The sequence below is a fragment of the Dasypus novemcinctus genome, chromosome 8, assembly GCF_030445035.2.
Source record: "Dasypus novemcinctus isolate mDasNov1 chromosome 8, mDasNov1.1.hap2, whole genome shotgun sequence".
Classification (NCBI taxonomy): Eukaryota; Metazoa; Chordata; class Mammalia; order Cingulata; family Dasypodidae; genus Dasypus; species Dasypus novemcinctus.
Genome location: NC_080680.1, coordinates 125,019,588 through 125,040,982, shown reverse-complemented (window position 1 = coordinate 125,040,982; position 21,395 = coordinate 125,019,588). Strand labels below are relative to the sequence as shown.

General features: G+C 58.5%; 2 protein-coding genes and 1 non-coding gene across 3 annotated transcripts in view; 2 read left to right on the top strand and 1 right to left on the bottom strand.

The window, feature by feature from the left end:
* COL5A1 (collagen type V alpha 1 chain) overlaps nucleotides 1–3,661 on the top strand; it is a 153,581-nt gene extending 149,920 nt beyond the window's left edge. The window contains 1 exon segment of the mRNA XM_058302640.2: nucleotides 1,483–3,661. Coding sequence (XP_058158623.1) covers nucleotides 1,483–1,629 — 147 coding nt within the window. The 3' untranslated portion in view covers nucleotides 1,630–3,661.
* A 6,214-nt stretch (nucleotides 3,662–9,875) lies between these two features.
* On the top strand, nucleotides 9,876–15,886 carry LOC101440794 (ficolin-2). The gene is made up of 9 exons (XM_004467335.5): nucleotides 9,876–10,001; nucleotides 10,092–10,205; nucleotides 11,471–11,524; nucleotides 11,804–11,839; nucleotides 12,900–12,932; nucleotides 13,307–13,434; nucleotides 13,898–14,027; nucleotides 14,752–14,886; nucleotides 15,397–15,886. Exons 1-9 carry the CDS (start codon nucleotides 9,935–9,937, stop codon nucleotides 15,642–15,644), a joined length of 945 nt encoding a protein of 314 aa, XP_004467392.4. The 5' UTR covers nucleotides 9,876–9,934; the 3' UTR covers nucleotides 15,645–15,886.
* A 4,264-nt stretch (nucleotides 15,887–20,150) lies between these two features.
* LOC111766286 (U1 spliceosomal RNA) lies at nucleotides 20,151–20,312 on the bottom strand. Its single transcript, XR_002798371.1, has one exon. It is a non-coding gene; the product is annotated as a U1 spliceosomal RNA (small nuclear RNA).
* Nucleotides 20,313–21,395: the final 1,083 nt, after the last annotated feature.

Below are 21,395 nucleotides of genomic sequence, written 5' to 3'. Positions count from 1 at the left end.
GCTGTGTAACAAAGCACCCCCAAAGGTCGCAGCTCGAAACCACGAGTACTTCTTACCTCACTTGGTCCCTGAGGCTCGGGAAGCTGGGGGTGGCTCAGCTGGACACTTCTGGCTCAGGGCCACCCAGGAATGGCTGGAGCTGAGACACCTGAAGGTGGGGCTACCTGGGGGCACGGGCGCAGGGGGCCGGCTGCTTCCGCAGAGGGTGCCGTGTCTGACCACGCACTCTGTGTGCTCCTCCTGTGCCACGCGCGGTCCAGGAGCCTTATGGGCCGGCTCAGTGCTCTGCCCAGCTCCCCCTCCTGGAGGACGCTCTGCCACTGACCCCGGCCTGCAGATGGCCACGAGGCCGCGAGGGGTCACGCCTTCCTCCCAGTCATGGTGCTGGACGACGACAGGGGCAGGGCTGGACGGCGGGTCTGTGGTCCTAGGGCCTGGGCTGGGTGCTGTGGTCTCTGCTCCTGGAGGCAGGATGGGGCGTCGCGTCCCTGGTCCTAAGGTCTGGGCTGGTGACCCCTTGCTGCTCCTCCAGGCGGTGCTGCCCCCCGAGGGCCCCTGGAGGCCCCCCTCTGCTCTGCCTTGGACAGTTTCTGCAGTGGGTCGAGCTGGGGGTGGGGGTGACCCGTCCGGGCAGGGCTAGTGAGAGAGCAGCCGTGGTCTCCCCGGGAGGCTGCAGAAGCCGCAGCCAGGATGGGGGGGCAGGGAGGGCCCTCGTCCCAGGGGGTGGGGCAGGGAGGGTCAGGCCCACCTCCCTGGCGGGTGTCCTGAACGCTCAGGCTTGGGTCTGGGGGCTTTTCTAGCCCAGAGCTCACGTGCGCCTTGGCTCCCTCCATCCTCAGGGCACGTGGTCCTGCAGAAGGGAGGCGAGGACTCCAGAAAGTTCTGATCTCCTCCCGGGGGGCGCGGAGGGTTTACATGGGACGTTCCTGGGGATTAAGCAGACGGTCAGGCAGGGTCATCCCTGACACCCCCAGAGAGGCAGTGCGCCCCCCGGCACTCGCCCGCCCTGTGCCTCAGTTTACCCAGTTCTTCCCTGCGCCGGGCGGTTTGGATGTTTCTCTCCCCTTCCGTGGGTGAATGTGGAGTCCTCTGGCTTCTGGGTGCGCGCCGGGCGGCCGATGCCAAGGGCAGGGCCAGCGCCAGGGCGGGCGGCTGGACGGTCGTCCAAAGGGCCCGCCACCCCGAAGCACGGCACGAGGTTTGTGCGCGGGCGCCGTCTTTTCCTGCGCGCCGGGCCCCGCTCCGTGGGTCTGGTCCTGGCCCAGGGGTCAGGTCGGAGGAGAGGGGCCAGCACGCCGCCCCCCCACCGCTGCTCCCTCTCGGCAGCCCCCTACCCCCCTGCCAACCCCGGGGGTCATGCCGTGGGGGAGGGGGACCGCGGCGCCTCGAGGCGGGACACGGCTCCGGTTCTCCGGGGCCAGGCGGGGGGTCTCGGGGGCCAGCTTCCGCTGACCGCTGTCTGTCCCTCTGTCCCCACCCTAGACCAAGAAGGGCTACCAGAAGACGGTCCTGGCGCTCGACACGCCCAAGGTGGAGCAGGTGCCCATCGTGGACATCATGTTCAACGACTTCGGCGAGGCCTCCCAGAAATTCGGGTTTGAGGTGGGGCCGGCGTGCTTCCTGGGCTAGGAGCGGCCGGGAGCCCGCCCGCCGCGCAACCTCGTGACCTCAGGGCGCGCCCCTGCGTGTCCGCGCACGTCCTGACCCCGGACAGTGAAGGCTCCCCGCTCCCCTCCGGCCCGACTCCAGCCGCGCCCGGCGCCCCCACACCGCGGGGAGCCCGAGGGAAAGAGCCGCGCCCCCCGACGGGAGCCGAATCACATGACCTAGACGCCCACGCTCGGGGGCCGCCCGGCCCACGCCCGCCGCCGCCCCGCGCCCGCCGTCGCATCTGTGGACCGCCGGCCAGGGGGGGGGGGCAGGATTGGGACCTACTTTTTTTTTTTTTAATTCAACTTGAAGATTCGCATTCTCCCCCTGACCTTCAAAACCTGTTCCGAGGCAAGCCTTGCAAAGGTCACCCCGCCGGAGCCAGAGCCTCCGTTTTTAACCACCCCCAACTCAAGCCACGCAGAGGCCAAATGCTGCCCGCGTGTGCCTTTCCGATGGATTAAAGGTGCTTATGTTTTTGTGAGTTTTAAGTAAGTATTTGTATTGTATTGTTGTACATGTTAAGTGTCCCTGACTTTTCAGTCGTGCACGTAAACCCAGCAGCTCCCCGGACACGGTGGGGGGCGGCCGGGCTTGGCGTCGCGGTCCAATTCCCTTACATGTGGGGAAGCTCCCACCCCACCTGCCCGAGAACTTGCAGTAAATTGAGACCCCCGGGGCAGCGGGAGTTCAGGCTGCCGTTTAAAAGGCCGATGCCTGAGTGCCTTGTCAACTTTTGATTCGCTCTGGAATTTTTCTTTTAAATGGGGAGAAACCCACAAAACGGACACTTGGCCTTTCCGACACGCACAGAGATGGAAACACGGGCTTCGGTTCCTTTTCACTGCTGCCTTTTCCTTCCCACGGAGGCTGACGGGAGAATGTCCAGGGCAGGGAAACCACATTTCCTGCGGGCGAGAACTCAGTGAGAATCGGTGCTTCTTCTACAATTCTCTGGTGGTGCTATCTGTTGTAAAACCTCCTGGACGGCAGTGCCGGGGGACCTGGCCACTCGGTCCCTCGTTCTCCCAGCTCCTTTCGGCCTGACTCCTGCCTCCTCCAGCTGAGATTCTGAGCAGGCCTGTCAGATGGGTGCGTGGCCCCTTCCCACCCGCACTAGGCTCTTCCCGGGGCCCCTCCTGTTCTCTGTGTGACCTTGACGTGCAAAGCGAACGGACTCTCCTTGCGTCGCCTCTGGTGTCACGAGCGGATTGTGTCCAGCCGCCCATTGTCTGTGGTGCTAATTTCTTGTGTGTTCCGAGAAGTGAATCGAGACGGTTGCACTGTCCCCCAAGCCTCCCCCGGGGGCAGACAGAAACGTGCAATGAGCCCGAGCCCCGCCGGGGCCGCTGGGCACCCTTCCCTCCTGTGGAAGCCAGTGGGATTTCCATCGGCAGGTGTCGGGGCAGTGGGGTCCAGCAGTGGGGAGCTCCGGGCCGGCGAGGCTCCCTGCTCCTCAGTCCCAGGGGGAGTGTGGGGGACCCTCCAGGAAAGGCGGCCCTCGCCATGCAAAGTTACCTCCTTCCGAGCTGGGAGATGCATGCTGCGCCTGGGTGCTGGCTGTGGCGCAGTCAGGGCTCTGGCGCTGACCTGGGTCCACCGCGCCCTCCTCGGAGAGCAGTCCCAGCTCTGGGAAGCACAGGAATCCCCAGAGGCCACCGCCACCCGGCCCCCGGAGGCCCCAAGGGCGCAAGCCTTGCTCTTGCCAAAGCGAATTCCGGCTTGGAGATCGCTTGGAACGCAGGGTGCCGGCAGGGCCCAGCTCCGCTGGCGTTGCTCTCTCAGACAGCAAAGCCATAGCGGCGGGTCGTGATGCCCCGTGCGTCTCGTCTAGGTCATGTGATTCTGTTTTGAGGTCTCACCCCACCTCACTTGTCCCTTATTCCGTCATCTCCCTCTGTTGGCCCCTTCGAAGTTGTGATTTGTTTTGATGTTCAAAACTTGTCCTGTTGTCCCCAGACTGCCTTAGCTACGGTATATTGCAATAAAATTACTTCTTATATTTGCAGAACTTCTTTTGGTGGCATTTTATTTTTTTCTCCTAGTAGAGATAACTGGATGAATGTTAGAAAAAAATAATAAAAGCGATAAAAACCTAGGATCAAGATTCTAGGACATTGGGCCCTTGGAAATACAGTGCCAAATGACATTTTGTGCAGCTCCTAAAATCCCAATAGACATGTCGTCGATTTTAACTGTAATTGCCCAGGAACGAAGGGGTATTTTAAAATATTTTAAACCTGTGTAACAAAGGAATGACTGTCGGAGTTTTGTTCAATAAATCAAGTTGATTGTTTCCACCTTTAACACATGTGATTGCGATACCTTCTTGAGTGTGGCCAGGCCCTTGTGGCCCTAAGCCTGTGTGGGCAGAGTTCAGGGTGTGAATGAGTTACCCAGTGGGTGCAGCAGCAGGGGAGGAAAAGCCGAGGTCCCCCCAAATGGAGCCCCTTCCTTGGACAATAGGCATACGGGCCTGGCCAAGGGCACAGAGCTGCCCCCTTGGGACAAGGGCTTGACTGCCCCCAGGTGATTTAAGACGACTCCTGGTGTCCCCACCTCGAGCCCCTGGCCCCACCTCTCCCCCTGGGCAGCTGGGCCCCCAAACCCCTGCAGCTCCACACTTGCAGGGGCGAAGCTGGCCCTGAGGCTGCTGGGCCCGCCTGGCTCTCCTCCAGCCTGGACGAGTGGCCCCCCCTTATGGCCCAACCGGCCCTGTCCCCCGAGCCCCTGCGGCCTGCGTGAACTTGTCGCTCAAGCGAGACACCCATTTTTGCTGTTTGAAGCCCCCGACCCTCGGGGAAACTCTCCAAGCGGGGTCCGGGGCCAGCGGCGACAGCACCCCCTGGGTAGGAATGCGAGTTCTCGGGCTCCCCGCCTGCTTAGACCCTCGGGGGAAGCGCCCATCAGCCCGTGTTTCAGCAGAGTCTCCAGGGCTCCCGCAGGCCCAGGTTTAAGGGCCCTGGTCTAGCCTCTCCTGAGTTAGAACTGGCCTCCGAGAGTGGGGGCTGCGTGCCAACAACAGACTGCAGCTGGCAGCAGTACCCCGCCGGCCAGGGGGGCCACCCACTCAGCCCAGGATGGGGGCGGTGGTCGAGCAGCGGGGAGAGCCGCCAACGTGCACACCCGAAGGCCGAGCGTGAGCCGGTCACGGGGTGCTCCAGGGGCAGAGGGTGGGACAGAGTGACCACGATGCGGCTGGTGGCCACTGGCTGCGGTCAGCGGGTGCCCTGCAGGAGAGAAGCTAGATGCGAAAAGCTGGGAGCCAGAGCCACACATCGAGGATTTTCAGGGTTGGGAGAGGCAGCGGCGTCTCAGGATCAACAACGAGAGGGAAAATCGAGACCGCTGTCACGGGCAGAGGCCAGCTGAGACGTCAGCCTGACGTGAGGGTCACATCTGGAAGCCTCCGAATGGGTTGAGGGGGCGCCCGGTAAGGCCTTAGAATTGGACGGGATGGCCCAGGAGAGGCACACGAGGGCCAAGGTTGGAGGTCGGGAGGCACTTGTGTAAAACGCAGGGGAGGCCCCCCTGTGCCGGGGGTGTGGGCGCGTGGAGCTGAATCCGGCGGGGGGGAGCCCTGCGGGGGGAGCCGCCAGCCCAGTCTGACGAGCCGTGGGCAGCCGGGGGCCCACCAGGACCGGGGGTTCCAGAACCCGTGGTGGGCAGCGCGTCCAAACCGCACTCTCCAGGCGAGCACCGCGGTGTGCGCAGGACGGGCGGGGCCAGGAAGAGCCCCCACCCACACCCAGACACAAACGCTGGGGCCGGAGCGCATTCCCGGGGGCTGCCCCATGCACATCCTCGGGGGTCCCCTCTCTACCTGGCCCCCCCACCTGGGCTAACGGATTCCTAATGACAAATAGAACCTTCTTTTACGACAGTCCCCGTGGGTCACCCCATCGTGGCAGCCTCAGGGGAGGCGGCAGCTGGGGGGCCTGACTCGGCCCTGCCAGGCCAGCGGCCCCTCCCCGGTGGGGAGCCCTGACCTGGGGGGTCATGCTCCAGGACAGGCCCGGGGGAGCTGCTGTCCTGCTCTGCTGGGAGCTCCCAGGGCATGGCCAGCCCCTGCCCGCCCCTCCCAGGCTGAGCCCTCCCCCTGCCCAGTGCCTGTGGTCTGGAAGTGCACCCAACTCGTGCCCACCTCGTCGGGTCCATGTGAAAACTTTGGGAGGCACCGAGAGGCCTGTGGTGCAGGGCAGGGGCGGCGATGGGGAGCGCGGGCTGGGGCTGGAGCCCTGCGGGGTGAGCCCACCTCCCCTCTCACCCCCAAACGGGGCCCACGAGGACCCTGCCTCTCCCCGTCAGCCTGTCACCCAGAGGCCACCTGCACGTCTGCGCCCGGCCTTGCAGGGAGGTGGTCCTGCTGGCGGTCTTGGAATTGAGGAGAGCCCCCCGAGAAAGCAGCGGGAGAGGGCCAAGGGGCCGCACTCAGGGCGTCCGGGCAGCCTCGGGGGGGATTCGGAGGGGGCACCCGTCCCGGGGCTCGATCACACCTGCGCTCTCGTCACGCGCCTTCCCCAGGGGCTCGGCCTTGCTGGTGGGGACAGCGTCTGTCCACCAAGAGCCGGCGGGCCACTGTTCACCGCCAGGCACGGGGCAGGATGCCACTGCGGGCCCTTCTCCCTCCTCTGGACAGGCCACCCTTGGCGCGAGAGCCTCCTGCTCAGGGCACGTCCTGGGAGAGGCCGAGAGGCCGGGGGGCATTGAGGGCACGCCAGCGGGGGTGGGGGCAGGGGCTCTGCCAGGCAGCCCCATCCCCGCAAAGCAGGGGCTCCTGGGACCCCGGTGTCCAGGGGCAGGTCCCCATCCCTGCGCCTCTCAGGGCCCGTGGGGTGGAGGCAGCTGCGCGAGGCTGTGGGCCAGGGAGGGAGGGGTGGCCCCCACTGGGGGGCCCTGGGGAGCTGCGTCCCTTGCCCTACCCCAGCCCCAGAGCTGCCCACCAGGTGTGCCTTCATTCACTATTATTTTTTTTAAGATTTATTTATTTTTTCTATGTGCTATATTTAATTATTTTCTTCTTTATTTTCTTTTAAATGTTACATTAAAAACATATGAGGTCCCCATATATCCCCCACTCCCCTCGCCCCACTCCTCCCACATCAACACCCTCTTCCATCATCGTGGCACGTTCGCTGCACCTGGTGACTACATTCTGGAGCACTGCTGCACCACATGGACAGTGGTCCACATTGTAGACTACACTCTCCCCCAGTCCACCCAGGGGGCCATGGCAGGACACACAATGTCCAGCATCTGTCCCTGCTGCACCACCCAGGACAACTCCAAGTCCTGAAAATGCCCCCACATCACAGCTCTTCTTCTTTCCGCCCCCCGCCCCAATTGTCTGCTCTCTCGTGTCCATTCGCTGTGTATTGTTCTGTGCCAGTTTACATTCTCGGTGGCACCGGGATCTGTGTCTCTTTTTGTTGCGTCATCTTGCTGTGTCAGCTCTCAGTGTGTGCAGCACCCCTCCTGGGTGGGCTGTGCTTTCCTCACACGGGGCGCACACCTTGCGCGTGGGGCTCCCCTATGCGGGGGACACCCCTGCGTGACACGGCACTCCTTGCGCACATCAGCACTGCCCGTGGTCCGGCGCATCCCATAGGCCAGGAGGCCCTGGGTTTGAACCCTGGACCTCCTAGATGGTAGGCGGGCGCTCTATCAGTTGAGCCACATCCTTTTCCCTCATTCACTATTGAACAAAAACCCGTGGTCCGCCTGTGTCAGGCACCGCGGAGCAGCCAGCGCCCCCACCCGCATGGGGGGAGCGGCCTTGAGCCAGCCCTGTACGTGCGTCCAAGGCTGGAGGGGGGGGTCAGGGTTGAGGCCAAGGGTGAGGCTGCACCGAGGGGAGCAAAACACATGTGCATCTGTGTGCACACTACAAGGGTGTGGTACGTGCATGCACACGTGTGTGTGTGGGGGTAGAATGTGCAGATACTTGCACAGAGACCTGCAGGAGAGAGGGACAAGCCTGCGGCCGCTGGAAGAAAAAACCCCCAGGCTGAGAGCGCGGCAGGGGCGCAGGGCCAAGCTGGCAGCGCCAGGAGGGGACGCAGGCACGTCCTGAGCGGAGGGCAGGTGGAGGGAGCCACGGGACAGAGTTGCAGCCGGCCAGCAGGTGCAGTGGACGCAGCACGCTGAGCCGGCGGCCAGGCTCGAGCGGCGTGACCTGCACAGGCCCCCTCGGGGGCGGGTGGGAGGAGGAGGCCAGCGGGCAGGCGTTGGCAGCCGCCAGGGGTGGGCAGGAGGCGGCAGGGGCCCCGGTGGGCGTGGCTGTGGTTCTGGACACCGAGGGTGAGTGGACAGGAGAGGCTGGGAGAGGAGGGCAGGAACGAGAGGGACGGTGTCCCGCGAGCCGGCCCCGCCCCGCAGCACCACGCACGCCGCTTACACGGGCCCATGTGTGTGCGCACACGTGCACAGAGGTGCAGAGACGTGGGGTGGAGAGGACAAGTGAGGACCCGGTCAGACGCCACCGACGCCCACACGCTGGGGCCTCGTGACTGGCCCCACGGGCTGGCCCGAGCTGGCCCGAGCCGGCCTGGGAAGGCCTTGCGCATCTGCCTGGCACTTTGGCCAACCCGGCAGGAAGATGAAATCTGGTTTGGGGCCTGGAGGGTGGAGCACGGACGAGGGCAGAGAAGGATTTCCTCACTAAGACAGGGCGCGTGGGGGCGCTTTGCTGGTGACCGGAGCTTCCCTGCGGCCGCTGCCCGCACGTGGCCCCCGTCTGGGGCCCAGGTCCCAGGAGGGGGAACGAGCTCATCCGTCCAGGGAGACGTGCGGAGCGCAGCCGAACGCTCCTCCGGGGTTGTAGCCGGATGGCCGTGTCCGAGGGCCGGAGAGCGGTTCGTTCCCTGATGCAGGACCCCCTAGTGGCAGCAGGAGCAGGGGCCTGGCACCCGGGCGGCACCGTGTCCCTGGCGCAGAGCGGCTTGTCCAGGTGATGGCCCCTAACCTGACTGCCCATCGGGAACCCCCTGGACCTTCCGGAAGTACTGACCCTGCGTCCACGCCGAGACCACCTGGGGGTGGGGGTGGCTGGAGGCCGCAGTGCCCGAGGGCTCCCGCCGCCTCCAGGGGATTCCATGGGGAGCTGCTTGCGAGCCCCCTCCCCGGCAGCTCTTCAGACACTCAGACCCGCTGCCCCCACCGCCCCGCAGAGTGACCAAGAGCTCAAACGCCACAAACCGCCAGGAAGGGATCCGAGGGGTCACGGGGAAGGAAGTGGCATGTAGGGACATTGACCAAAAGGTAGATACAGTTTTATATACATACGAAATAATATATATCAAGCTGAATGAATGGGGCCCTGGCAATAAGATTGCAGTATTTCTCATAAAACCTATCCAGTGCATTGAACAGGGACCGTCCACCTCGATCCCACAATCTCCCAAATGAGACAAATTTCAACTGAAGAAAAAAACCCAAGGATCAAACCAAACGGGAACGCCGCGGGCCTTAGAGGCGCACAGCCCGGTTCTTCAGAAGCGACGAGTTCTCGGAGGGCAGCGGCGTGGAACGTGCGACGTGGACGAAGCCCGCCCTAACACGGACGGTGCTTCGGGACTCGGGTCCCACAGCTGCCCGACAGCCCTGGGGGTGGCGCCCCAAGCGCACCTGGCACAGGTGAGAGTGGGGGCTTCGGTCTGGATTCCTTTCCCGCAGCGGGCCAGGGAGAAGGGGCGGCAGGGTGCCCTTCCTTCAAGAGGGACCCTCTTCGCCACACCCCAGCAGCCTCGCAGCCCCGGGAGGCCCCTCTCCACCGCCCACAGGTGAGAGCTGACCCGCTCTGTCAGTGGACTTGCGCTGGACAAACAGGGCCGCCCAGGGACGGCCAGAGACCCCCACGTGGCCTGGGCTCCACGGACCCTGAGGCCTAGAAGCCCCCCGCGGCCCAGGGCGGCAGGCCGTTCTCCAAGAAGCCGGCAGGTGCGACGGGAGCTGTCCCCCTCCTCCCTGCTCCCTGGCACCTGCTGCAGAGGCTTTGCAGGGCTACCCTTGCTCCACCTAAGTTGGGTGGAGACCCAGTAAACTCTGTTGCATCAGGCCCTGTTTAGTATCAAGCCAGGGAAATATCATTTTCCAGTAATTGCCCAGAAGTAAACATTTCCACAGAATTTCTGAGGCCATCCCCTGCTCCAGTGGGGAGGAAGTGGCTGTCCCCGTGGGACCTGAGAAACCGAGCCAGAGGTTACGGAGGGCCCCGCTGCCCTATAAGAGGGAGCTGCTTCCGCGGGGAAGGCTAGAGCCGAGGAGCCCACGGAACGCCTCCACCATGGGGCCCGCCATCCTGCTCGTCGCCTTCCTGTGTGTCAAGGCCTTGGCAGGTGACACCTGTCCAGGTGAGTAGTGCCAAGGTGGGACAGCCCTGGGCTTCTTCGGGTCCCTGATGGGTGGGGCTTCCCCCGACCGGCCACTCTGTTTCTCTGCAGAGGTGAAGGTGATGGGCCTGGGAAGCTCCGACAAGCTCTCCATTCTCCAGGGCTGCCCGGGGCTGCCCGGGGCCCTGGGGCCCAAGGGCGAGGAGGGGGCCATCGGACAGAAAGGTACGTGCTCTGCGGGAGGTTGGGGGCACACGGGGGGCGGGGTGCAGGGCCCCACGCGTCTCACTCTTCGGAAGTTAGACCCCACCTTGGGCGACGCCCGATGCCACCCTCAGTTCAGCTTTGGCCTTGACCTCTTGCAGCCAGAGTCAGCAGGCGGCTTTTGAAAAGCCTTCGGGGGGAGCCAGTCCTTAGCTGCTCACGAGCCCACCTTCGGGATGGTTGGTCTATAGCAGGTTTCCCTGGTTTTTGGCAAGACCCTTGAGATGAAGAACCTCTCTATTCTTACCTAGAAACAGGCTATATCGTCTCTGCCTTCCTCAGAGGAGGAAACAGAGGGTCAGAGAGGCCAGCGGCTGCCCCAGAGGAGTTGCACATGGGGCCAGCTCCGTGTCAGGCCCCACGGACGGGGTGGCCAGGTGGGCCCCACCACAGTGGGCCTCCACGGGGGCTTTCTGACCCCTGTGCCTTTTGGGGGAACACTGGCGTGAAACCTTCTCCCCAGAACAGAAGTGAGTCTGGGTCCCACCTGCTTGGACGAGTTTCTACCAGTGGGTCGGTTGCTCTGTCCCAGGCAGGGGCCAGGCCCCACCCGTTCGGCCCCCATTGGCCAGGGGACAGTGGGAACGTGGGGGGCGGCCCGGCAGCCTTCACAGAGCTGGGGGCTGCCTCTCCTGACCCCCGAGCTGCCTCTCCCCACAGCGGGCCTGGGGCGGGGGCATTTCAGGGAGAGGAGGGTCTGCTCTGGCCCCCCACCCAGGTAGGGGTGGAACCCAGGAGCTGGGCAGCCCTCGGGCCCCTTTCCTTTCATAATGCCAATTTGGGGGGCCACCTGCATCCTGGCACCCCTCTCCTTGTAAGCCACGTGGAGGGCTGCGTAGTCACAGCCCAGACTCTGGGGGGCCCGGGGCTGGCTGCTCCCCTGCTGGCCCCCTGTGCCAAGACGCTCCCCCGTCCTGTGGGGACCAGGACCCCAGGTGCCTGGGGCGGCGCCTTCGTTCCAGAGCCCGGCCCCTAAACGGACCTCGGAGCGGGGTGAGGCAGGGGCCTGGTCTGGAACCGTCCGACTCCTGAGCGTCAAACCTGGGCCGGAGCCCTGGGGGGGACCTCTGGAGTCGGGGCGGCCGCCTAGTGCGCAGGCTAGCGGCGCGCAGGCGTCCAGGAAGCCGCGGGGCAGAGCGGGCGGGAGCATGCCTGCGCCCGAGCGGGGGTTCCGGGTTCCCCGCGCCTGCCTTTCCCGCTAAATAATGTGTCTCTGGAGTCTGCAGGAGACCGGGGTGCCCCTGGAAGCCCTGGGGCGGCAGGACCACCCGGACAAAAAGGTAACGCCTGGGCCCCCGGGGCGCGGGGCTGGCAGGGCGTTGGTCATTTGGGCAGACAACCTCTGTCCCCCTTGGGACGCTGATCCGGGGTCTGGTCCTGCAGGCGCCCATCTATCCAGGGCAGGCCTGCCCGGAGCAGCCCCGGGGGGTGCTGGCCTGGGCCATCTGGCACCCGAGCTCGGGGGTCTCCTCCCTGCTAGCCTGTAGCCCCTCAGCCTGCTCTCAGGAACGGGTGGGCGGGGAAGGCTCAGGGGTCGCATCTCCCATTTCTTTCTCTAGGGGACCGAGGAGAGAAGGGGCCGCGTGGAGAGACAGGTGAGAGCAGCCCACCGGCCAGCGGCCCCTCGGACACCTCTGCCCCTTGAGGGGTCTCAGATTTGGGGTGCCCAGGGGCATCAGGCAGGAGCCCACATGCTAGCCTCTAGGGGGACGGGGCCTGAGCAGGTGGGATGGGGCCCTCTGCCCACCTCCGAGGCCCTGTGCTGGCCTCGACCCCAGGCGGGGCCATCCGCAAGTGCGGCCCCAGAGGAGGTGGAAACACTCGGTTTGAAAAAGCATATTTTTCTGATACTTTCTTGCAGAGTAGCTGGAAAAGCAGAAAATGTGCAGTAGAAAATGCGCACTCACCGTCATCACTTCCCTTGGTCCTCCCTCGGCTAAAACTGGCTTGAGGGCCCCAGAGAGCATTGCCTGCACCAGAGACCCAGCTGCATGTTGGGTCTAAACGGGTTCCTAACCCTTTTTGTTCCACAGACCCCTTTGCTGGTCAGGGGGAAAGCCTGGGCCCCTTCTCAGAAAGGAGCGGCAGATGGTTTTATGACCCGCAATTAGTGTCGGGTCTAACAGCTACCGTAATTCTCAGTATGGATGAGCCTAGGCGGTTTTTTGGACATGCAACAACTGTGACGTGACGTGAAATGAATACTACTCTCATTTACTGCACACATTCATAAGTGAAGGAAACGCTAGATTTCAGGTAGAGGTCAGAGAAAACAAGGATAAGAAGTAGACTTTTTTTTCAATTCAAGCTCGCAGACCTCGTGGAATCTGGGGGTCCATGGACCCTTGGTTAAGAACCCCTGCATTTACTGGAAAGAATGCCAGACCCCCAATCTTCCTGCCCTAATGCCCTGCTCAGACGCAAAGCCACTCTCCCCTGGTGGCGTCAGGGCCTTGCAGGGCTTCTGTAGAGCCAGGGACCCTCCAATTGTGCCCATCAGCTCTGCTTGTCCTGGTCGCACAGGAAGCCCAAGGCCAGCGCCAGCTCTTGCAGAGGGTGGGAACAGTTTTCATCTGGGAAAGACCTGGCTGAGGGTCCAGGAGGGTGAAGATGCCAGACTTGTGCTAAGGGTTTTCCTTCCGTCCCCAACTTCAGGAAAATCGTGGCAGGCTGAGAACTGTGACACAGGTGAGTGTGGACACGTCCGCCGGGCAGGCTGCCCAGCACAGCCCAGGACCCCCGTGGCGCGCAGACGGCCCTGCCCGAGCCTTCCTCCAGCCGTCAGCTGGCCAGGGAGGACAGGCCTTGGGTGGACACTGGAGTGGCCTTCAGAAGCACCGGGGCTGACAGCCTGGTCTCACACCTGCAGGACGTTAGCATGCACCTGAAGTCCAGGTGTCCGGGGAGGAGGGAGGCGGCGGCTCTGGGAGGGGCGGATCCAGCCCACACCGCCCTCCCCTCGCAGCCGGGGGGCTCTGGGGGGCCACGTCCCCGTCCCGGGCACCCTCCCCCGGCCCCGCCCCGGCCTTCCGCCTGCAGCCTTCTCTGGGGTTCCGTCCCAGGACCTCGGAACTGCAAGGAGCTGCTGAGCAGGGGCCACATCCTGAGCGGCTGGCACACCATCTACCTGCCCGACTGCCGGCCCCTGACCGTGCTGTGTGACATGGACACTGACGGCGGGGGCTGGACCGTGAGTGCAGGGCCACGGGGGCGGCTGGGGTCCGGCACAGCTGGGCCTGCCCAGGGGTCTTCAGAGACCAGCCCACACCCCTGCCCGCCTTTGTGCGATTCCTTTCCTCCGTGGGCCTCAGTTTCCCCGTCTGTCATGTGGGACACACAGACCCCTCCCCTTCTCTGAGGACAGGGCAATCACCAACAGTGGGTCTGGGGGTGACCCCGCGTGGGAAAGAGGCCAGGATGTGGTGCCAGGCCGCGAGGCAGCCCCTCCCTCCCAGCTGTGTGGCTCTGGGCCGGTCACCTGCCCTTTCTGAGCCTCCATCTCCTCTTCAGAAACTCGGGTGCCCCTGACCCCCTGGGATCTGCAAAGAGGCCCACGTGGGTGGCCTGCGATGCTCTGGGCACTGTGGAGCGCAGCCCCCGCGGGAGGTCGAGACCCGCCCTGTACTGAGAGCCGGGCCCCCGCCGCCCCCCAGGTTTTCCAGCGAAGGATCGACGGCTCCGTGGACTTTTTCCGGGACTGGGCGGCGTACAAGCAGGGCTTCGGCAGCCAGCTGGGCGAGTTCTGGCTCGGCAACGACAACCTGCACGCCCTGACCTCCCAGGGTAAGGCCGGCGCGGCCGCGGGGGGCCTGAGCCCGGCCGCTCTGCCCTTGGCCTGGCCCGCGGGAGCCCGGGGCCCCGACCGCCTCGGCCCTCGGAGCAGCAGGATCGGGGAGGGCTGGCCTCTCGGGGTGCAGCCACCTTCTGATAGGGGCGCCCCAGGCCTCTGAACCTGAGAGGAGGAAGACGCCCAGAGGCAGCGGGAGCTTTGTCTGAACCCCACTTCCACGTCCACCATTTCCCCGTCACTAAGGCGGGGTCTCAGAGCAAGAGAAAGCCTGCCCCTCACCCACCCTTCCCACCCTTTTCTTACCCACCTCCCACCCCACCCTGCCCCTCACCGCCCTCGCCCCAAGCAGGAAACCCGGGGTGCCCCTGGGCTGAGGGCAGCGTCCCTTGTGCCTCCCAGCGGTGTGTCAGCTCAGCCTGGCCTGGGGACCTGGCCAGCCTCGAGTCCAGCTCCTGCAGCCTCCACTGCCCTTCCCAGATGCAGGAAGCTGGAAGGCAGCAGGGAGAAAGATTTTAAAAATAAAGTGACCTTTACTTCCACGGAATCAGTCCATGTATCGGAGCCAGGGGCAGCAGACGAACCAGCGGGAAACAGATTCCGCGGCGCCCTTACGTGACAGAGCACCCCCTCCACGCACCCAAGGTGCTCACGAGGGCCGACAGCAAAGCATCCGACAGCCTACTCTAACTGCCCCCCCTTCCACTCTTCCTCCCACAGACACTTACGAGCTCCGCGTGGACCTCGTGGACTTCCAGGGCAACCACCAAGTGGCCCGGTACGCCTCCTTCAAGGTGGAGGACGAGAAAGAGAAGTACAAGCTGGTGCTGGGCGGATTCGTGGATGGGAATGCAGGTGGGTGCATGCGCTCCGGAGAGCCGCTTGGGCTCCCGCCCCTGCCTGTCCCGCGTGCCCCCGGGGAATTGACCGGGCCACCCTGACCCGCGGTCTCTTCATCTGTAAGATGAAGATAACGTTGCCTACCTCTGACGGTAATCACACAGATTACGTGAGCCATTTGTTAAAAAGCCCGATATCATGTACCACCAGTGACTGATGAAATAATCGGCAGGGATGCCAAACGGCACATTTCTGTAGTCTGAATTTGCAGTCGATGTTTCCTGGAGCCCGGGCCTTACGGGGTGCTGGAATTTTAGGGAAGGGCGTGGCCTCTCCTCTAAGAGGGAGGACCCCTGCTCACAGGTCAGGGGATAAGACGAGGGGAGGCCAAGGCCACTGTGTCACCAGAGCGAGTGCTTCTTGGGGTCCTGCAAATGGCACCCCTTGCAGTGCAGGGCACAAGCGCCTGGAGGGGGCCGCCCCGGCCCGGGGATGTTTCTAGCCCCGCGTGCTCCTTCTGCGCAGGTGACTCGCTGACGGCGCACAACAACTCCAAGTTCTCCACGAAAGACCAGGACAACGACGCGTATTCGGAGAGCTGTGCCAAGCAGTACCGGGGGGCCTGGTGGTACAATAGCTGCCACTCGTCGAACCTCAACGGGCGCTACCTGGGCGGGTCGCACGGGAGCTTCGCCGACGGCATCAACTGGAATTCGGGCAAGGGCTACAACTTCAGCTACAAGATGTCGGAGATGAAGCTGCGGCCCGTGTAGCCCACGGCGGGAGGGGGTGCCCCCGAGGCCTTCCGAGGAAGGAAATATTGGGGTCTCGGTCTCTATCCTCGTGCCGTGAGCAGGGCGTCCTCCCCTCGCCCATCTGCGGTGACCTCCGGCTCGGCTCCCCTCACCCGTTTCCAGCCCCTTCCCTCCCACCAGCAAGGGGAGGGAGAACTGTTTCGCCAGCCCCTCACCAGCAGGAGATATTATCAATAAAGCTCTGTGTTCACTGGACAGCACAGGTGGGGCCGCGCTGCCATTTGCTTTCTTTCTTTTTTTTTTTAATTAAAGTTAATAGATCACAAAGAACATTACATTAAAAAACACTAAAAGAGGTTCCCATATACACCACTCCCCACCAGCCCACCCCATCATTTTGGTAAATTGTATTTTTTTGAAGATATATACATCACCAAAAAAAGGTTACGTTAAAAAACATAAGAGGTTCCCGTATACCCCCCAACACCCCACTCCTCCCACGCCGACAACCTCCCCCGTCATTGGGGCACACTCGTCGTGCTCGGTGAACGTGCTAGCTTTCTTTGGCCACCAGTCAGGTTCAGCGTGTCCCCATTTCTCCCCGCCCACCAGGGCTTCCTCTGGGACTTGGCGGTGAGAGGGGCCTTTCTGAGGTATTAAGACAGGAATCGGCAACCAAATGCCTGCTGTCATCCCTCCCACCCCGGCCCCAGGCCTCCCGGGCATCTGTCTCCATCACAGATTGGGAATTCCATACAAATGGAAACTTACAACATGGGGTCCTGTGTCACGGCCTTCTTGCGCAGAGCATAACCTTTCTGAGGTGCAGATGCAGAATTCATCAGCAGTCGATCGCTGTGCACAGTCTATGGCAGCCCTTCGTACCGCCACATCACCGTGGGTTCACCATTCTACTGCAGACGAACATTCGGTTTGGGGCTGCCTGAGTGACGCTACAGTGAAAGTTTGCATGCAGTTCTTTGCAGGCATGTCTTTTCTTTTTTTTTTTTTAAGATTTATTTTTATTTATTTATCTCCTCTTCCCCCCTGCCCAGGTGTCTGTTCTCTGTGTCCATTTGCTGCGTGTTCTTTGTCTGCTTCTGTTGTTGTCAGCAGCATGGGAATCTGTGTTTCTTTTTGTTGTGTCATCTTGTTGTGTAGCTCTGTGTGTGTGTGGGCGCCATTCTTGGGCAGGCTGCACTTTCTTTCACACTGGGCGGCTCTCCTTACGGGGTGCACTCGTTGCACGTGGGGCTCCCCTACGCGGGGACACCTCTGTGTGGCAGGGCACTCCTTGCACGCATCAGCACTGCGCGTGGGCCAGCTCCACACGGGTCAAGGAGGCCCGGGGTTTGAACCATGGACCTCCCATGTGGTAGACGGATGCCCTAACCACTGGGCCAAGTCCGCTTCCTGCAGGCATGTATTTTCATTTTCAATGGGTGGAGGCACAGAAATGGGTCCACTTGGTAGATAATTGTATATATAACTTTTTAAGAATCTGCCAAAATGTTTCCTAAGTGGCTGAACCATTTTACATTTCCATGCGCAAGCTCTGTGGTTCCGGTTTCTCCCGTAATCCTCTGACGATCTTCTCCCAGCAAGAGGAGTGTGAACTGACACTGCACTGGGGTCCTCGTGCGTTTCCCTAACGACTAAGGACGTCGAGCACCTTTCCTTGGGCTTGCTGTTTACAGATCTTTTCTGAAATGCATACTCAAATCTTGTCCACTTCTTAAGAAGATGGGCTGTCTAAATATTGAGTTGTAAGACAGTTTTAGATATTCTGGGAACAAGTCGTTTATCAGATATATGATTTGCAGTATTTTCTCTAGGCCTGTGGCTTGTCTTTTTTTAAGATTTATTCATTTACCACGACCACCCCCATTGTTTGTGCTCGCTGTCTTCTCTCTGTGTCCATTCACTGTGTGCTCTCTGCGTCTGCTCATCTTCTCTTTAGGAGGCACCAGGAACTGAACCTGGGACCTCCCATGTGGAAGAGAGGCGCTCAGTCACTTGAGCTACCTCGACTCCCTGCTTTGTTGTATGTCTCATTGTTTCCTCTTTGTGTCTCCTTGTTGCATCATCTTGTTGCGCCAACTCACTGTCTTGCTTGTCTTCTCCAGGAGGCACTGGGAAGCAAACCCAGCACCTCCCATGTGATAGGCAGGAGCCACGTCCACTTCCTGGCTTTTCACTCCTTTGCCAGTATCTATTAAAGAGCAGAAGTTAGACATTTTGGTATAGTCTTATATATCTTTTTTTTTCTTTTATGGATAGTGTTTTGCCATTATATCTAAGAAATCTTTACTTAAGTCACAAGTTTCCTTTTATATTTTCTTCTATTTTATTGTTTTATTTCTGACGTTTAGGCCCTATAGGATCCGTTTTGAGTTAATTTTTGTGTGTAGAGGGAGGGAAGGTTCTAAGGTCATTTTTGACCACACTCCCATTTTCCTAGTACCATTTGTTGAATAGAATATTCTCTCCACAATAATTTGCTCTGACACTTTTGTTGAAAATCAATTGACCATGACTGTGAGGCTTTATTTCTAAATTGCTGTGCTGTTCTGTTGATGTATATGCCTATTCTTACACTGAGAGCACACGATAGCTTTAGAATAAGTTTTGAAATTGGATGGTTTCAATTTTCAACTTTCTTCTTCTGTAAATTATTTAGGCTGTTTTAGGGCATTTGCCTTGTTCTCTCTGTATTAGGATAAGCTTTTTAATTTTATAAAACTTTTTTTATCATATCAATTTACTCCTCTGTTGATTTGTTAAACTATGTATTTGAGTTATTTTCTCATTAGTTTTTCTAGGAATTACGATCTGCATCTTTACTTTTCTCAGTCTTCTTCAAGGTTAACCATGATTTCATTCAGCAGAGTACGGCAGTGCTAAGTCAGTATAGCTGTATTTCCTCCCTCCTTCCTTGCAATATTATTGCCATTTATGTGACATCCATATATGTCAGAATCCCAGTAATCCAATAACTATTGCTTCATACACAGTTGTCTTTTTTCAAAACTTTTTCTATTGTGGTAAAATACACGTAAAAGTCATTTCACCATTTTTAAATAAACATTTTGTGACATTAAGCACATTTACAGCATTGTGTAACTTCCACCACTAGCAGCTTCCAGAGCTTTCTCAACATCTCAAACAGTAACCCAGACTCGTTACGCAACAGTGCCCGTTCCTTCCTCCCCCCCCTGTAATGACTCTCCTGCTCTCTGTGTGGGAATTTGCTCCTTCTAAGTATTTCGTTTAAGAGAAACCACACAGTGTGTGTCCTTCTGGTTTGCCTTATTTCACTGAACACGCTGCCTTCTGGGTTCACGCCTGTCGTTGCCTGTATCAGAACTTCACTCCTTTATATGATGAATAAAATTCCATTGTGTGCAGGAACCACATTTTCTTTATCCATTCATCCTTGGGTGGTCACGTGGGTCGCTTCCACCTTTTAGCAATTGTAAATAATGCTGCTATGAACATAGATGCATAAATATCCATTTGAGTCCCTGCTTTCAACTCCTTTGGGTATGTACCTAGAAGTGAGGTTGCTGGGTTATATAGTAATTCTATACTTAACTTTCTGAGGAACTGCCAAACTTTTCACAGTGCCTGCCACAAACAATGAATGAGGTTTCCTGTTCCTCCATTTCCTCACTTATTATTTTTCTTCTTTTTTCTTTTTTTAAATAGGAGCCATTCTTTTGGGTGTGAAATGGTATCTCATTCTGGTTTTGACTTGCATTTTCCTAATGGCTAATGATAATGAGCATCTTTTCATGTGCTTGTTGGCCATTTGTATGTCTGGAGAAATATCTATTCAAGTCTTTTGCCCATTTTTCAATTGGATTGTTTGTCTCTTTTGCTATTAAGTTGTAGGACTTCTTTCTATATTCTGAATATTAAACCTTTGTCAGATATGTGGTTTGCAAATATTTTCTCCAATTCTGTAGATTCTCTTTTTACTATCATGATGAAGTCTTGGTTTGCACAAAAGTTCTTATTTTTGATGAAGTCCCATTCATCCATTTTTTTTCATTGTCCATGTTTTTGGTGCAAAATCAAAGAAACCATTGCCTAACACAAGGTCTTAAAGATACATTCCCATGCTTTTTTCCAGAAGTTTTATAGTCCTAGTTCTTTTAATTAGGTCTTTGATCCATTTTGAATTAATCTTTTGTGTATCATATGAGGCAGGTCCTCCAATCTTATGCGAATGGATATCCAGTTTTCCTGGCACCATTTTATGAAGAGACTATTCTTTCCCAGTTGAGGAGACTTGAGAGTTTTTCAAAAATCAATTGACCATAGATGTGAGGTCTATTACTGAAATTTCAGTTTGATTCCAGTGGTCTATATATCTAGTCTTATGCCTATGCCATGCTGTTTTGACCACTGTGGCTTTGTAATAAACTTGAAAATTGGGAAAGAGAGTCCTCCAACTTCATTCTTCTTTTTCAGGGTGGTTTTGGCTATTTGGGGTCTCTATCTTCAATATATATATAAAGTCAGGGGAGAGTGCAAATACTGTCCCCCACTACCACAAATTCTGCACTCGAGTTTCCCACTTTTGGGCACATCGCAGGGATCAGCACATCAGAGTGCGATGGACCAGCTCACCCTGGGAAGACCATCTTGGCCATCGTGGTATCTCCCCTGCCAGCTGGGTGTCCCCTTCCGTATAAATTCAATATCGGCTTTTCTATTTCCATGTATTCTCTTGGTCTGGCTCCTAGAGGGACGCAGTCAGTCTGTCACTGGAAACCTGATGTGAGCTGCACTATCTCTGCAGACACCCTCCATCAGGGTGGCCCAGTCGCCTTTGGTGGCAGGCAGACCCTTGGGTGGTCGTCATGATCCCCGCCCCCAGAATAGGGGTGGGACCTGCAGATTGCTTCTAACCATCAGAAAATGGGGGAGCGATGGGCACGTGATTATATGCATGGCATCACTTCACGTAAAATGGCAGCGCCCTTCATTCTGGAGCCTCTCTCCCCCTTGCTGGCACCGAGGAAGCAAGCGGCCACATTGGGGTCCCCCATGTGGCAGGAATGCCAGGCAGCCTCTAGGTTCCGAGAGCCAGCAAGGAAATGAATCCCTCAGCAGGTCATTCCCCAGCAAGCTTCAGATGAGAGCGCAGCCCTGGCTGACCGCTGCTGGGCCCCAGGGCAGAGAAGCCTGAGCTCCGACCCACTGAAACTGTGCCATAATCAAGGTGCCTTCTTTCAAGTCACTAGGAAGTGGCAATTTGTTACACAGCCAAAGATAACTAATACACCTCCTATTCCTCATTGCAGTTTTAATGTGGAATGGCTGTTGGAGATTGCCAAACGTTTGTTTGCTTTTTGTTGGTTTTTTGGTTTTTTTTTTTACTTCTATGGAAATGATCATATGGTTTTTCTTTTTGATTTGGTGAATTATTAATACATGGATTTTCATCAAAGGTTAAACTTTGCATTCCTGGGCTAAACCTCACTTTGTCATGATGTAGTATGCCTTTTTTAATATCGATCGTTGGGTTTGATTGACTAAAACTCGACTTACATTTTTTTTTGTTTCTAAATGCATGAGTGATATTGGTCTATAGTTAGTGTTTTTTTTCCTCATAATGATTTCTGTCTAGTTTTATTGTCTAGGAGATGATCTCCTTATAAAATGAATTGGGGAGCAATACCATCTTTTTCATTTTCTCAAAGTGTTTGGGAAAATTTGTCTTACTTCTTCCTTTAAGGCAGGGTAGAATCCATTATTGAA

Excerpts from the sequence above, each read along its gene's own strand:
- LOC101440794 (XM_004467335.5), top strand. The coding sequence starts at position 9,935 with ATGGGGCCCGCCATCCTGCTCGTCGCCTTCCTGTGTGTCAAGGCCTTG. Across the intron at positions 10,002-10,091 it reads GGCAGGTGACACCTGTCCAG|AGGTGAAGGTGATGGGCCTG; the intron begins GTGAGTAGTGCC and ends GTTTCTCTGCAG. Across the intron at positions 11,525-11,803 it reads AGGACCACCCGGACAAAAAG|GGGACCGAGGAGAGAAGGGG; the intron begins GTAACGCCTGGG and ends TTCTTTCTCTAG.